Source organism: Eucyclogobius newberryi, unplaced genomic scaffold, assembly GCF_026437365.1.
Source record: "Eucyclogobius newberryi isolate DKJ021-1_F unplaced genomic scaffold, fEucNew1.0.hap1 SCAF_9, whole genome shotgun sequence".
Lineage (NCBI taxonomy): Eukaryota > Metazoa > Chordata > Actinopteri > Gobiiformes > Gobiidae > Eucyclogobius > Eucyclogobius newberryi.
This window is the reverse complement of record NW_027316532.1, coordinates 3680592-3695911: the sequence shown is the minus strand read 5'-3', so window position 1 is coordinate 3695911 and position 15320 is coordinate 3680592. Positions and strand designations below refer to the sequence as shown.

Genomic DNA, 15320 nt, shown 5'->3' with positions numbered 1-15320 from the left:
CAACAACAACAACATCATAAAACACTAGACATTCCACAAATGGAATGTCCAATGTCCTTTTTTTTTACGGTATAACGTAAAAATCATTTGAAGATGTACAACTACAGTAGTTGGTGGTAAATAGAACTTCTGTTAGCTTACTGGGTGAATGTGCAAGGTCATACGAGCTCTCACCCGGTGAGGGACTTTCTCAGGGTTGATGGGGGGCAGAGTGAGGCTGGCGGTATGGTTTTCAGCCAGGTAGGAAATGCGAAGGCGCGGCTTGCGGGGGTTGGTGATCTGCGTGTGAGCCCGTCGGTGGCTTTGTCTGCTATAGCTCCGTGGAAGTTTGTCCCGGCTCCTGTTGATGTTAGCTTGCATGGCAAGCTTAGAGGAGTCGCTGGGAGGGCACCGCAGTTTGCCGTTCAAGCGATCATCGATAAGCACTCAGGTGATGTGTTTATTTATACCGACGGGTCTAGGGATCCTGAGAGTGGGCGTACTGGCGCCGCTTATTTTGTGCCTGACCTGGGGCTAGCGGTCAAGAAGAGGTTGACAGATCGCCTTTCTGTTTTCACGTCGGAACTTATAGCGATACGGTTGGCGTTGGAATGGGCGGAATCTGCTTTGCAGTGTTGCGGCATTGTGGTGGCCTCTGACAGCCTTTCTGCATTGCAAAGCATTAAATCTGGGAAATCGGATTGCAGACAGGATGTGTTGAATGGCATCTTCTGTCTGATGCTCTCCCTGTCCAGGAAGGATGTGAGGGTTTCCTTCATTTGGGTCCCTGCGCATGTGGGGGTGGATGGTAACGAAATGGCTGATGCACTGGCTAAACGTTCCCTTCGGCGGCCATCAATTGATGTGGCGGTTGAGTTGGGCAAGTCTGAAATCAAGCCCGTTATCAAGAGTCATGTGGTCGGCCTTTGGCAGGAATTTTGGAGCCACTGTGTTACTGGACGGCATCTCTATCACATACAGGGTAGTGTGGGTCCTTGCGGGTCTATGGGCAGGAACGCGTGGGAGGAAAGGGCCTTCGCCCGCATGAGGATTGGCCATACTGGACTCAATTGGTCACTGAGTAGGATAGGCAAACATCCGACCGGTCTGTGTGGTCACTGTCGGGTGCCAGAGACTGTCGAGCATGTGCTGATTTGCTGTGAGGCTTATGATAGGGAAAGGGCCGGGTTGGCCTTGTGGTTTCGGAATAATGGGCGGGAGTTCAATCTGCGGAACGTTCTGGCGATCCAGTCACAGGGTTTGTGTCAGGCTGTGGTTGCTTACTTATGTAGCACAGGGCTGGGTAAACGTTTATAGAGGTGGGGGGTGTTGGAGACTGAGCCGAGGATGAGGAGCAAGAGGATGTTCTAACGCGCTTGGACTTCGTGGGCCTAGAAACGCCAAAGTGATGGAAGAAGGACTTCTAACCGAACGTCAAAGAGGGCGAGGAAGGTGAAGAAGAGTCTCCCTGGAATAAAGCCGGTTGGTCTCTGACACAACAACTATTCTAGTCACAAAAACACATCATGACCTCATGGGCTTTGTACGCCAAAGCAATGGGAGGAGTACTTTTACGGACTACGACAGAGTCTGAGGACTACGAAACGTCTGAGGATTAAAGTCTGGCGGTAATGCAACACTCGGATGCCAACCGCCATAAAACAACAACAACAACAACAACAACAACAACAACAGCAACAACAGTCTAAGGAATAAAGTCTGGCGGTAATGCAACAATTGGATGCCAACCGCCATAAAACAACAACAACAACAACAACAACAACCATTAAAAGTAACACAAAAACAACATTTTTGTTTTGTTTTTTCAGTTTGGAGCCGCAAATAAAATAAAAGCCTAATATGTATGTGTATATTAGTTATATTAGCATACTATCAAAATGACTAGGCTACACATACATGATGAGGATTCCTGATTAAATGTTTATTTTCCCTGCAGCGCCCCCTGGAGAGAGACGCACCACGTGACTACTCTACTCTACGATATTTGGTGCTTTAAGTTTAACTTCCATTACAATGTTAATGTATCATATTTTGTTGCAATGGTGAAAATTTAGAAATAAAATTAAGAAATCTGATATTTGGTGTCATTTTTATTTTGAGGATTCGAAAAAATACAAAAAACGCAGTCCTCTTCAAACAATAAATTCCTCTTCTCTTTCCCCCTGGACAACAGTGGAACGGAACACCGCTACAATTATATATTTCATCATTTCTTCTTGCGGCCCCTCAGAGTTTACATACCTGCATAACTGCTGCATGTTCGATATCGATCGCGTCACACGACTCATCACAGGCACTTGAGTATGCTAGAGATGAATTAATGTCCTTGATTTGCCGATTGGTGATGTTGCCTGCCGACTGCGCAGAGAGAGACAAAGGACAAGAGAAGTCCAAGAGGATATAAGTTCCTCAGGAAGTCGGAGAACTTCAACCTACAGTAGACTGGTTATGAAACAGACGTGTTTTATTGCTGTGAGGTTTTAGAATACCTAAAAAAAAAGAGAATTCGTTCCGAAAGGGTGTGGGTCGGACCGACGAACCACACGGAGAATAAAATTATGTATTTGAAGGATCGAACTGCAAAATTCTAATTGGGATGGGCAAATTCTAATCAGGATAGAGAAATAAGAAAAAAGGAAAAAGCTTCTTAAAGATTAACGCACGGAGATAGAGAGAGATAGGGACAGTCAGGGAGAGAATGGAGAGAAAAAAGGAGGGGCCTTTGAGTAACTCGAAGGGCGGGGCTTTACACCTCCCTTGAGGAGATTAGGGTGCAGAGTCAATGAACAGAATTCACAGACATAGGAACTTGCTTTGATGATCATAAAACAATGAACGATGATGAAAAAACTTATGTAAGTCAAAAATATTTCAATATTCTATAGGATAAAAAATAAAATAGGCTATAAGATTCAAAATAAATGAACAAATAAATAAAAAAATATAATAATTAAAAAAAGGGTATGGACATGACAACGACACTTCAGGTATAACATAGGGAAGAGAAATGCGACAGACACGAGAAACTCTGGAGAAACGAAACTTAGACAGAGAAAAAGGAGAAGAACTCCTCTGAGAGGAGGAACATCAAAGGATGTTGGACCAAGAGGAAAAGGACCAGGTCAAAGGGAGGAGGGAAGAACTGAAGAAATCAGCAACTAAGAGAAATAAAAAACGCCAAACAGGTAAGAAACAAAGAGGACACACGGACACTGAATCATCAGAGGAGGAAGGATCCTTGTTGTCCTCCTCCAGTCAGGAAACAGACAACGACGACTCTGACCTCGGACCAAAGATGGTAATTGAAACAGCCGCTCAAAATACAGGGATGATGAGGAAGGCATGAACACGAGTGAAAAAAGATAGGAAAGGAATATCAAAGAAGGAAAAGATAAAGTCTGGTCAGACCAGAACCAGAATGCTATGCTCCAAATGCCTTTCATGGTGGACACAAATTGAGGATTGGGAGGTTTCCAACCATTCCAATTCAAAGATCTATGCATAGCTGCTAAACTTCTTCCTCTGTGCAAGGGAGGAACCAAACGGATCAGGGCTCTCCATTGTCTAACAGCCTGACATCAGCTGACAGCTGGGGACATCAGGGGCATAATGGATCAGTGCTGTAGTAGCTATGAAACAGCAGATAATGCACCCTTTGGCCTAATTATTGAACAAAAGATTCATTTGTTTTGCTACTTAACAAAAGTATTCGGGTATTCACAAGCCTTCAAAGTGCTCTCCAAAGAAACAAACGACTAATACAATAATCAAAGAAACATATCCTACTCCGGCTGCCAGCATTCCCGGCCTCACACCATGGACTCCCCCTGATGGACCAGACAAATTGTTCCAGAGGTGTTCAGTGGATAGATGTGGCAGGATTCAGGAGATACGTGGCGCACGCTTAGACTAAACACTGTAGCAAGGAAAAAGGTAACAAATCAGAGACACAGCAATTGCAGGAACAGTTATTAAAAATAAAAGTAAAAGATCTAAAAGACAATGTACATAAGGAAGGTTGAGGTTTTAAGGGAGGATTCAGAGGAGGCTTTGAAGGAGCCCAAGGTGGAATAAGTTGTGGTCGAGGATTTAAGACTGATCAACAACGGGAGGAGGAAACATGCTATTGCTGTGGATCTATTGATCATTGGGTGCGAGCCTGCCTGCAACCGGTTCCTCACCGTGGAAGAGGGGGAGCACCCACTGGGCACAGTGGGCAGTTTTACACTGGCCACGAAGACAAGGAATACTATGGGCGTCCAGAGAGGCAGGAGCTATGTCAAGCAAAACCTATGCTCCATGTGAAGGTGGAGGGACAAGCTGTACCTATGCTGGTGAACACCGGAGCCACGCACTCGTCCATCAACTTCTTCCTCCACCGCAAACAACTATTCGGACTGTCACTATCCTTAGTTGGTTTCTCTGGGACTCAACAATTTCTGCCATGGACTAAACCTCTGAACACTGCCATTGAACCTGCTTGAACGCAATCTCCTGATGACTGGAGCTACTATTTTATGCTCTAATAACGACAAATTTTTGTATTTCCGCATGGACAATCTGTATGCTGTACTGCTAGTATCGCTACTGGACAATACTTAATGCATGACCAAGAGACATTTACTGGGCCCGCCTGACCGACATCACAGAAGGCGTGGCTGCACAGTACCTGCCATGGACAGCCTGAATTCCACCGGACTCCCTCCATTGCACTCTGTTTCATGACAGGTTCAATAATGAAGTATTTCAAACTGAATTTTATGTTAAAATTTCGGGACTTACTAAGATTATAGCATGTGATAAAATTTTGGTTGGAAAAGAAAGTGTAGATGCTTATTGTCAGCTGATCAAAAACAATTGGATTGGTATAGAATGTCGAGGGTAGCGTGCCACACGTGTCCCTGGCTGTCTCACCGGCTCATCAGGTTAAAGATTTAGGACCAACGACTAAAGACAAACCTCTGTTACTTATTGGCATCCCACTAAACTTCCCCCAGTTACAGAGAGGTGATCTGGGTTGTGGACTGCTGGTGTGCTGGAACTATCATCATCTAACATGAACATGAGTTGGCCAATGCCTGTATCTGCATCCTGCTGTCTCTTGAGGCCCGACATGTTTTTGCCTTCACCCACAAGGGTGCAAAATTGCAATACACTAGATGGCCACAAGTGTTTAAATGAAGTCCAAGAATCTTTAACCAAGTGCTTTCAACCTATTAGCTGCCAGAGGATGTCATACTGAGGCAGTATGTGGATGATCTCCTGCTGGCGGCTCCCACTGTCTCAAAGTGTCTGTCCGCCACCAAAGATGTCTTGCTGAGGCTTCACAAGTGCGGCTTTAAAATCTCTCAGTAGAAGCTACAATGCTGTAGGAGATCTGTGAACTTCTTAGGATGAGCAATGTCTAGTATAGGTAATTGTATTTCTCCTGAACATAAAAACATGATTCTGACCCATCCTAAACCCATGACTGTGGACACATGCTCTTTTCTTAGCTTTTGTGGCTACAGTTGCCTGTTCATAACCGACTATATATTGGTCACTGCCTCTTTGCGTGCACAGGTGACGTCTCTTCCGGGTGAGTGTATCGCATTTTCAGAGTTGTTTGTTGGCTACTTTTTATCGTTAATCCACAAATTATTCACACTATTTTAGCCTCATATACACAACAGTGACAGTTTGATTGCTCCACAAACAATCCACAACAGCTCACGTTTCAGTATTTCGTGGATTTAAACGCCCCTCGCTCTCTAGCTTCAGCCTGAACTAGCCTAGCCTAGCCGCTAGCGTCATGGCTGAATCTCCCTCTGCCTTTACCTGCTCAAGTTGTCATATGTCGAGTCAGAACCCTGGCTCCTTCTCTGACGACAGGTGCATGAAGTGCAGTGTAGTGGTAGTTTTGGAGGCCAGGGTTACGGAGTTAGAAGCGCGGATCCGCTGTTTAGAGGAGCTAAAGTCTAGCTATAGCCAGGTTGTAGCGTCAGGTTTACCGGACCATGCTACAGGGCGTAGCATTAGCATTAGCAGTGCTGGTAAGGCCGAGTCTAGCCCCTCAGCGCCTCCCGTGCAGCCGGGACTAGACCAGGAACAAAATAGAGACCAATTTGTGACAGTTCGGAGGGACCGAGGCACTAAACGCCGAACCGTAGTGCACCGTGAGCTTCCTGTCTACAATAGATTTTCTCCCCTCAGCCATCACACGCCTGCTGAATGGACTTGTGACACTCATAGTAAATGGAAGTTCTATAGTTAGTGACGTGAAGCTGCCAGCTGCTGCTAGCATTAGGTGTTAGGGTAGGGTAGGCCAGAATGGGTGACATCGAAGGAAACCTTAGGCTCTTAAAGCAGAGTGGACAGAGGTTCCCTCGAATCGTGATTCACGCATGCGGTAACGACGCCTGGCGGAGACAATCAGAGGTGCCCAAATTACAAGTTACAAGTAGGTGCGGTGTGTGAATTGGCAAAGTCGATGTCAGATACAGTAATATTTTCTGGTCCCCTGCCCAATCGGATTAATGCTGAATTTTACAGCCGTCTCTCAGCATTCAGCAGCTTGTTATCTAGATGGTGCCCTCAAAACAATGTAGTCTTTGTTGACAGCCGGAGTGCGTTTTGGGGAAAGCAAGGGCTCATACGCAGGGATGGCCTCCATCCGATTTCGGAGGGTACATCCATATTAGTTTGGAATTTGACCGATAGCCTTAGTCGCCTAAAGTGACCCGGGTGCAGAGCAGCAGTGTAAGACGCTCCTCTGTCGCTGAACTCTCGCATATGTCACATATGAAGTGTTCAGATTCAAGGCAGATAGAGACTGTGTGTGTCCCTCGTGCATATAATGCCAAAAAGTTAAACCTCAGAAAAACTATTTCAGGCGTCAGACCAAATAACTTAAGAAAAATAACACTCACAAATGACACAAATAAATAAGCATATAAAATGTGGACTGCTACACATTAGATCAATTTCCTCCAAATCGCTTTAATTAATTAATTAGTGACTATAACATAGATCTTCTAGCTCTAACTGAAACGTGGCTTCAACAAGATGACTACGTCAGACTAAACCAGTCCACCCCACCCACCCATTTTAACCCCACCCACCCATGTTAACCCCACCCACCCATGTTAACTTTCAGACCTCCAGGAGCACAGAGGTGGTGGTGTGGCAGTGATCTCACACTCAAGCCTACTCATGAGCCCTAAAACTAACAATGCATTTCACTCATTTGAAAGCCTCATGTGTCAATCACATGTCCAAATATGAAAAACCAAAAAGGAGTTTTGTTCAGTTATCTACCGACCTCCTGGTCCCTACTCAGAGTTTGTGTTTAACAGAGTTTTCTGACTTTATACTTAGTGCTAGCCTGGGATAAAATAGTTATAGCTGGAGACTTTAATATCCATGTGAACGGAGTGATAACTCTCTCAGTAATGCCTTCAGCGCCTTGTTAGACAGCATCGGTTTCACTCAAAATGTAAATAAACCGACTCACAGGCATAAGCACACTCTGGATCTTGTGCTTAACGTATGGAATAGAGATTAGCAAACTCATTGTCTTCCCTCAAAACCCTATATTGTCAGATAATTTCCTAATTACCTTTGAGTTTATTCTTAAAGATCATCCAGTCCCACAAAATAAAGTTATAATGAAAAGGACACTATCCGAAAAATCAAAGAAATAATAGAGCCAATATTCAGTGACATGTCATGTGATCCTGCTGAGAACAGCTTTAGTCCAAGGGTAAGTGACCAATTTGTCGACTTGACTATGAATTCTCTGAAGTCTGCTCTTGATGTTGCAGCTCTGCTAAAAAAGGTCATTTGGCCAAAGCGCGCCTCCCCATGGTACAACGAAGAACTGCATTCGCATAAACAAGAGTTCGTCGCTCCCACACAGAAGAATCCTTAAAAGCATGGAAAGGCTGCCTACTGTCCAAACCAGATATTCAAATCTAATAGAAGTCAACAAAAGTAACACTACAGATTCCTTTTCAGCACTGTAGCTAGGCTAACAAACTGTCACAGCGCAGTAGAGCCCTCAATCCCAGCTACACTCAGCTCTGATGATTTCCTCCTATTTTTAAACAATAAAACAAAAACAATCAGAGATGAATTAGATGAAATTACTCCCGCTATTAGCCCTGAACTAGCCCAAGCTGTAAAACTAATGTCCCATATAAATCCATCAGTAAATTTAGAAAGGTTCACAGCTGTTGATCAAGAGAGATAACTTCAGCCATTATGTCCTCTAAAAGCTCAACTTGTGTCCTAGACCCCATTCCAAGCTCCTCAAAGACATTCTCCCCCTAATTATAGACCCTATTCTCAATATAATAAAAAATCGAGTGGCTATGTTCCACAGTCATTCAAACATGACGTCATTAAACCGCTTTTGAAAAAGCCTAACCTAGATCCTGACCTTTTGGCAAACTACAGACTTATTTCAAATCTTCCCTTCGTCTCTAAAATCCTTGAAAAAGTTGTAGTAAAACAGCTTTGTCGCCACCTGCAGGACAATAACTTATTTGAAGTTTTCCAGTCAGGGTTCAGAGCCCACCACAGCACTGAAACTGCACTAGTTAAAGTCACAAATGATTTGTTATTAGCCGCTGACGATGGACTGGTCTCAATCCTGGTTCTGTTGGACCTGAGCGCAGCGTTTGACACCATTGACCACAACATTCTACTGCAGAGGTTAGAATGTGACGTTGCTAGTTTAAATCCTATTTATCAGATAGGTACCAATTTGTTAATGTAAACCAGAGCTCCTCACCTTGTACCAAAGTAACTTACGGTGTGCCACAGGGGTCAGTACTCGGTCCAATTCTGTTTACTCTTTATATGCTGCCATTAGGCAACATTATCAGAAATCATGGCATTAACTTCCACTGCTCTGCAGATGACACAGCTGTATTTATCAATGAAACCTGATCAGAGCGATCAAGTAGACAGACTTAGTACTTGTGTGAAGGAGATAAAAACCTGGATGACACTTAAAGGTTGAATGGCCCAAATCTGAGTCTCATTTCCTCGTGGCATGGACAGCCGATCAGTCCTGCCACGTATCAATCATAAAACGCACCTACTGCTCACCTGCAGCCGCGTGCGGCTCGTCCCATGAGAGCAGCATGTCTAAATTTCAGCTACTACGCAATTCAGCTGTTCTGCTTCTGGTTGACAATCTCCATGTCTTGGTCCCACCTGGACTGAACATTGACAGGCAGACCTATCTGCATGAAAAAATCAGGCCTTTCTGTACTGACGAGGCAAAAGACATCACATGCCCAGCGCCGAGAGTCACAGCACAGAAGAGTGCATCCTACTTTATATTTCATTATGTACATATGTCGTTTTGTTCTCAGTGTTCAATGTTTTGCTGTTTGTGTTGCACTGAATCACCTGTGAATTCTCTTTATCGACAAATGGCAATAAACCCTATTCCAATTCTGATTCTGATTCTTGGATTATAAAAGGCCCTGAATAGCATCAAAGTATTTCCATTTCAATACAGTAACTTCTAATTCTGATTCAAGTCCAGTTCACATCAATAACAACACTCAAGTCTTTAGTGACAGCTGTAGGGGGAAGGTGTGACAGGGGGGAGGGTTTATTTCAATGAGATGCAAATGAGCCCCCCTGTGACTCTGGGCACTTCCACTTTATATACATATTTAAGAAAATAAATAATCTACCTACAAAAGCTTTGTAGGTAGGGAGCTCTAGTGAAGCCATCACCAGAGCACCAATATGCTCATGCCAGTTACAGAACCACGCTAATTGAATTGTGAACTTCTAAATGGAGTTCAAGATAGGGAATGTTGTCATTAATAAACATTTTATATTGTAAACCTTCCATTGTTATGCATACTGACCACACACATGAACACGCACACACAACACAGAAAATATATTCTTGCTCTGCTTCTCTCATAGACCCATGGTCTAGTGTCTTATCCCATGACCATACTAGGAACGAGCATGTCTGTGGAAGGTACCGAGAGGCTGGTCCCGAGAAGATCCACCTTTTTATGAAAATTCATATTCTTGTGAGAAAGGACTCTTGGCAGACCTTCTGTGAGGGACAGCATGCATGCTTGAATGTGTTAGTTTTGTAATTGTTAGGGAAATAAATTATTTTGATCTACACGACCACATCCGTCTTGTTTTCTCATTTATATTAGAATCCAACACATACATGTTAAAATCAATTGAAATTGATTTGAAACAAGACAAAACAGGTCCTACAGTCTTTTGTACAGTACTTTTACTTAAGTACACAGTTGGCAGAAGTACTTGTTCAGTAATTGAGTCATAAATGTATTTTTACTTGAGTACAGTTGGAAAAAGTACTTGTGCTTGTATACATATTTAGCCATGTAACTACTGTGCTCAAGTTACAAGCAGTCAGGATGTGTGAAGTGTCTTGCCCAAGGACACAATAACACAATGTGAATGCTCTACTGTTGCTCTACTGTTGAAATGGATGGATTGATTGAATAATAGTTTTATGTAAACAATTGCGAGAGAATGTGTAATGCACGGCCCAATTCTGTTCAGTTGCTGTAACAATGATGTCACGAAATGACGGTTACCCTTAGGGCTGGGTATTGCCAAGACCCTCGCAATACGATACGTATCCTGATACAGGGGTCACGATACGATATGTATCTCAATACATGTGTATTCCGATACAATTCCCTCATTACGATACGTATCCCGATACATTTTTGAAAAAAGGGTCTTGAAAATTTACCAAATAGGTAAATGTTTTTACTCTGGATAAGATAATCTATGAAATGTCATGTTTATCCACAAAGCACTTATTTATAAAAATCCATTAATTAAATCCATAATGCTCTAATAACTTCATACAGCCAACCAATTGATCCAAATAGAAATATATGGAACTCATTCTAGTAAAGTATTGCATGTTTCTTGCCAAACAATTGGCATGGGTCTAAATATGCTGCAGCAGCATCTTCTGCAAGGATCAGCTTCTTATGAGGTCCACAGCTTTCTCACCTCGGCCGAGTGGAGCGCAGCACAAACAGCATATCAACAGTACTATTCAACCTTGTTTAAAAGCCTACGAGCCACAAAAATCTTTGACATTTTTTTTTTTTAATTAAAAATGTTTTAAATAAATAAAAATATTGATACTGTGACTCGATGCGGAGTCCGTGACGATATATTGTCGTATCAATATCTTGAACACAACTCGAAAAACGGTGAGGTCACTGACGATTAGGGATGCTTAACGGTACATCAGACAGGTACTGGACAGAATGTTTCGGTTCAGGTCCAAGAAAACAAAACCCTGGTGATTTGGTACTGGACTGAAAAAAATCTAGCACTCACATACTGTGTAACTCGGGTGAAAAACACGTAGCGTATTCTCTCCTCTTTATTCCTCTCTTCTCCGCTGGGGCCGCTGTGTTAGTGCGCCAGCCCACGTGACCCGTTGCGTCCGTTGCGTAACATGCGTAACCCTTTGAGTTCACGCACCTGGCGCTTTGCGGCCTGGGGTTCAGGGGGTAATATTAGTCGATAGCACAACACTGTCTGTAGGTGCGGGACTAGTGAATTGAGCTTCATTTTAAGCATTTTGCCTAGAGTAAGCCCTGCCCTTGTTCACATTGCCTTTTTGTAGCAATATTTGCCTATAATGAATATCAACACCATTAGTGTTATTTATTGGCTCGAGCCATGAAATGGCAAAGAGCCATTGTTCTTAGTCGGTTTCTTATTATTCTTATTTTTTTGTAGGTTTGTAATTGCATTTTTGACCCCCTGAACGTTGACGAAAAGTCCCACATAGGGGTATGGACGCGATCGGCTCGGCAAAAAAATCAAAAATTTCTGATTGATTGAATAGATCGAATCGGTCAACAGAATCTGTTGACGGACTCGATATTGTTGCTTTTACTAACAAGTCCGCCGACCAATTCGATCAATCAGATCAGGGAGGAACGCTCAACTACAGAAGACGTACAACTACAGTTGGAAGCGTATCTGCTGTGATGTGAGCTCCTCTTTAACCACGGGTTCCAGGGCGAGGAATGATTTGCACTGCTCCCTATTTCCTCCTTTGAAGTTGGTACCCTGGTATGAGAGGAGCTCATAGGGTTTCCCTCTGCCAGCGATAAAGCACCTGAGTAATATCAGAAAAACGCAACATACAACAATAAAACTCAGGTCTGAAGAGCCTCAAACGGGAAGGAGGCAAAGGAGGCACGAGAAGGAGGCACTCCCTCTCGTGCCTCTCCACTCCACTGTGTGAACTAGACAGTCCAAACAGTGGAGTTATGTTGGTTGTTCTTAAACGCTTCTGGCGGAGGTCTTCCTGCCGCTCTTTCTGGCTGAGGCCTTCCTGCCGCTCTTTCTGGCTGAGGCCTTCCTGCCACTCCTTCTGGCGGAGGTCTTCCTGCCGCTCATCCTAACGACCTTGGCCTTCCTTGGCGCCGCTCTCTTGGGGCGCTTGGCGCGCTTGGTGTGCTTCTTGGTGCGCTTCTTGGTGCGCTTCTTGGGCGCCGCCCTCTTCCTTGCCGCAGACTTGCGTCTCTTGGTGGCAGTCCTCCTGACCACCTTCCTCTTGCGGGAAGCTGCTCTCTTCTTGGCTTTAGTGGGCCTCTTCTTCAGTTTGAAGGAGCGGTAAGCGCCCATGCCCTTGGTCTGGCTCACGGTGCCTGAACGCAGCATCTTATTCAGAGCGGTGGTGATGCGCTTGTTGGTCTTCCCTACTTTGATGCCCTTTGCCTCCAACGCCTTCTTCACGGCGGTCGGGGAAAGGCCTTTGCGCTCATTGGACTCTGCGATGGTTTCGATGATCAATCTCTTGAGGATGGGGCCGGTCACGGCTTTCCTCCTGCTGACCCTGGTTTTGGCTCTAGCCTTTGCCATGGTCCGAAAAGTATTTGAAAAGATTTGGATATTGGTTAACAGGGCGAAGGGTCAAGAGCTTTATTGAACCTCACAGGTACAGAGATTGCTTGCTTTCCTTTTCCTTCTTTGAGTCTTCTCTGATTCGTCCCTGATCTGATTAATCGAATCCTCTTCTTCTTTGGTGTTTTATGGCGGGTGGTATCCAAGTGTTGTTAATGTTGTTAATAATGTTGTTGTTGTTTTATGGCGGTTGGCATCAGTTGGTGAACGGCCAGACACCACTGTTTATATTCCCTTATCGTCAAAGCCAATGAATTCCAAGCAGATGAGGTCATCAAAACAGAATGGAATGCATGAGCCATCATTAAACACTGGATATTCAACAAATGGAATGTCCGTTTGTCTCTTTTTCTCCCTCTCCTCTATCTTTCTGTTTTTTTAAATGGTATAGCCTAAAACACATAATTTGAAGATGTGCAACTACAGTAGGTGGTGGTAAATGCACATTGGCTGCCAACTGCCATTAAAAGCAACACAACAGCAACAACACAAATGGTTGCTTACCTATATAACACAGGATTAATTGGAAGATAATAGTTGAGAGTATCGTTTTAGTGTTACACTACAAACCCCTTTATGGTCTCCGTTGATCTCCTGTCCACACTCAATCCAGATGGTAAATGTACCTTTGCAGTTGGCTTCCTGCCGCCATTAAAAGCAACAACAACCACAACAACAACAACAACAACAACAAACTGCTCCACAAAAGCTCTTTCTGTCTCTCTCCTTGTTAACATGAATGTTAAAATCAATTCAACTGAAATGACAGCAAACAAGACCAAACAGGTTCTACAGAGTCGTTTGTACAGTACTTCTACTTAAGTACACAGTTGGCAGAAGTACTTGTTCTGTTATTGAGTTGTTATTATTAGTCATGTAACTGTACTTTTACTTGAGTACATTGCTGGAAAAAGTACTTGTGCTTGTATACATAATTAGCCATGTAACTGTACTGTGCTCAAGTTACAAGCAGAGTCAAGATATGTGTGAAGTGTCTTGCCCAAGGACACAATAACATAAGGTGAATGCTCTACTGTCGCAATGGATGGATTGATTTAAACTGAATAATAGTTTTATATAAACTACATACTGCAATGGCAAGAAGCCGTTGCGAGAGAATGTGTAATGCACGGCCCAATTCTGTTCAGTTGCTGTGACGATGATGTCATGCCATGGCGGTGATGTCACTGACAATTAGGGATGCGTACCAGTACACCGGACCAGATCTGGACTTGTAAAAACGTTTCGGTTCAGGTCCAAAAAAAAAACCGATCCCCGGTGATTCGGTACTGGACTTACACTCGCATACTATATGTAACCCGGGTGAAAAACACGCAGCGTCTTCTCTCCTCTCTTCTCCGCTGGGGCCGCTGTGGGCTAGTGCGCCATTGCGTAACATGCGTAAACCGTTGAGTCCACGCACCTTGCGCTTTGTGGCCAATCAGGGGCTAATATTAGCTGGTAGCACAAGACTGTCCGTAGGTGCGGGGCTAGTGCAGAGAGCATGCGACGCCGGAAGCTTTTTAAGTCATAAGCTGGTCTGATTTTGCAGTTACATCACACCTACTTTACATAACCCACTGTTCCATCATTAGGTGTTGATCATCCAGTCCTTGTCGTGTCAGGAGTGAGATCTGAGTCAAAACTAAACGGGGATTCAGTGAGTTTGTTGTCAATGCTAACGTTAGCCAAACATCCATTCATTAGTAATGGGACATAGCGTTGGGTTATAACCCGTTTTTTCCACTGCTTTTGTACTGTGAACTAATATACAATCTGTCCAGTGTTATTCAACTATGTTAAGTATTAATGCACTGTTGAGGTATTTTCTAAGCATTATATTGACTGTTTCACTGGTGCTAATGAACTGGGCTACATTTTAAGCATTTTGCCTGGAGTAAGCCCTGCCCTTGTTCACTAGGGATGTTTCCGATCAGGTTTTTTTGGCCCCAATTCCGAGTCATCTGATTTTGAGTATCTGCCGATATCGAGTCCAGATCCGATACTTACGTTAAACATTAAAAAATGCACAAATGCAACATAAACAGGTTGTCCCCAGTTTTGATTTTATTTTTTAACACTTTAACAGTGCACCTTTCTTTGAGGTAGCTTGAATAAGAAATAATAGTGTACAATTTGAATTAAATAAAAATAGCAGCTCAACCACTAATACCCAGCAGGCATGTAGATAAATAAGCAAAGTGTAAAATGTTGTGATCTATTCATGCATTATGCGGAGGTGAGAGACTTCTGCTGTTTTCATGTCTAATAATAAGCTTGAAATGTATAGCGCTGATCCAACTAATGTTACATTCTTCCCCTGCCCAGTCATCTCCTAACAGTAGTATAGAGGCTGAGCAGGCATTTGACTCCTTTGC

The 15320-nt window shown here is 43.6% G+C and overlaps 2 protein-coding genes across 2 annotated transcripts in view; both read right to left on the bottom strand.

Moving 5' to 3' along the window:
- Positions 1–15320, bottom strand: part of LOC140353875 (BMP/retinoic acid-inducible neural-specific protein 3-like) — a 269485-nt gene that overhangs the window by 52990 nt on the left and 201175 nt on the right. The window lies entirely within an intron of this gene.
- Positions 12319–12900, bottom strand: LOC140354249 (histone H1.5-like). The gene has a single exon (XM_072439198.1). The coding sequence runs from the start codon at positions 12898–12900 to the stop codon at positions 12319–12321; it is 582 nt and encodes a 193-aa protein (XP_072295299.1).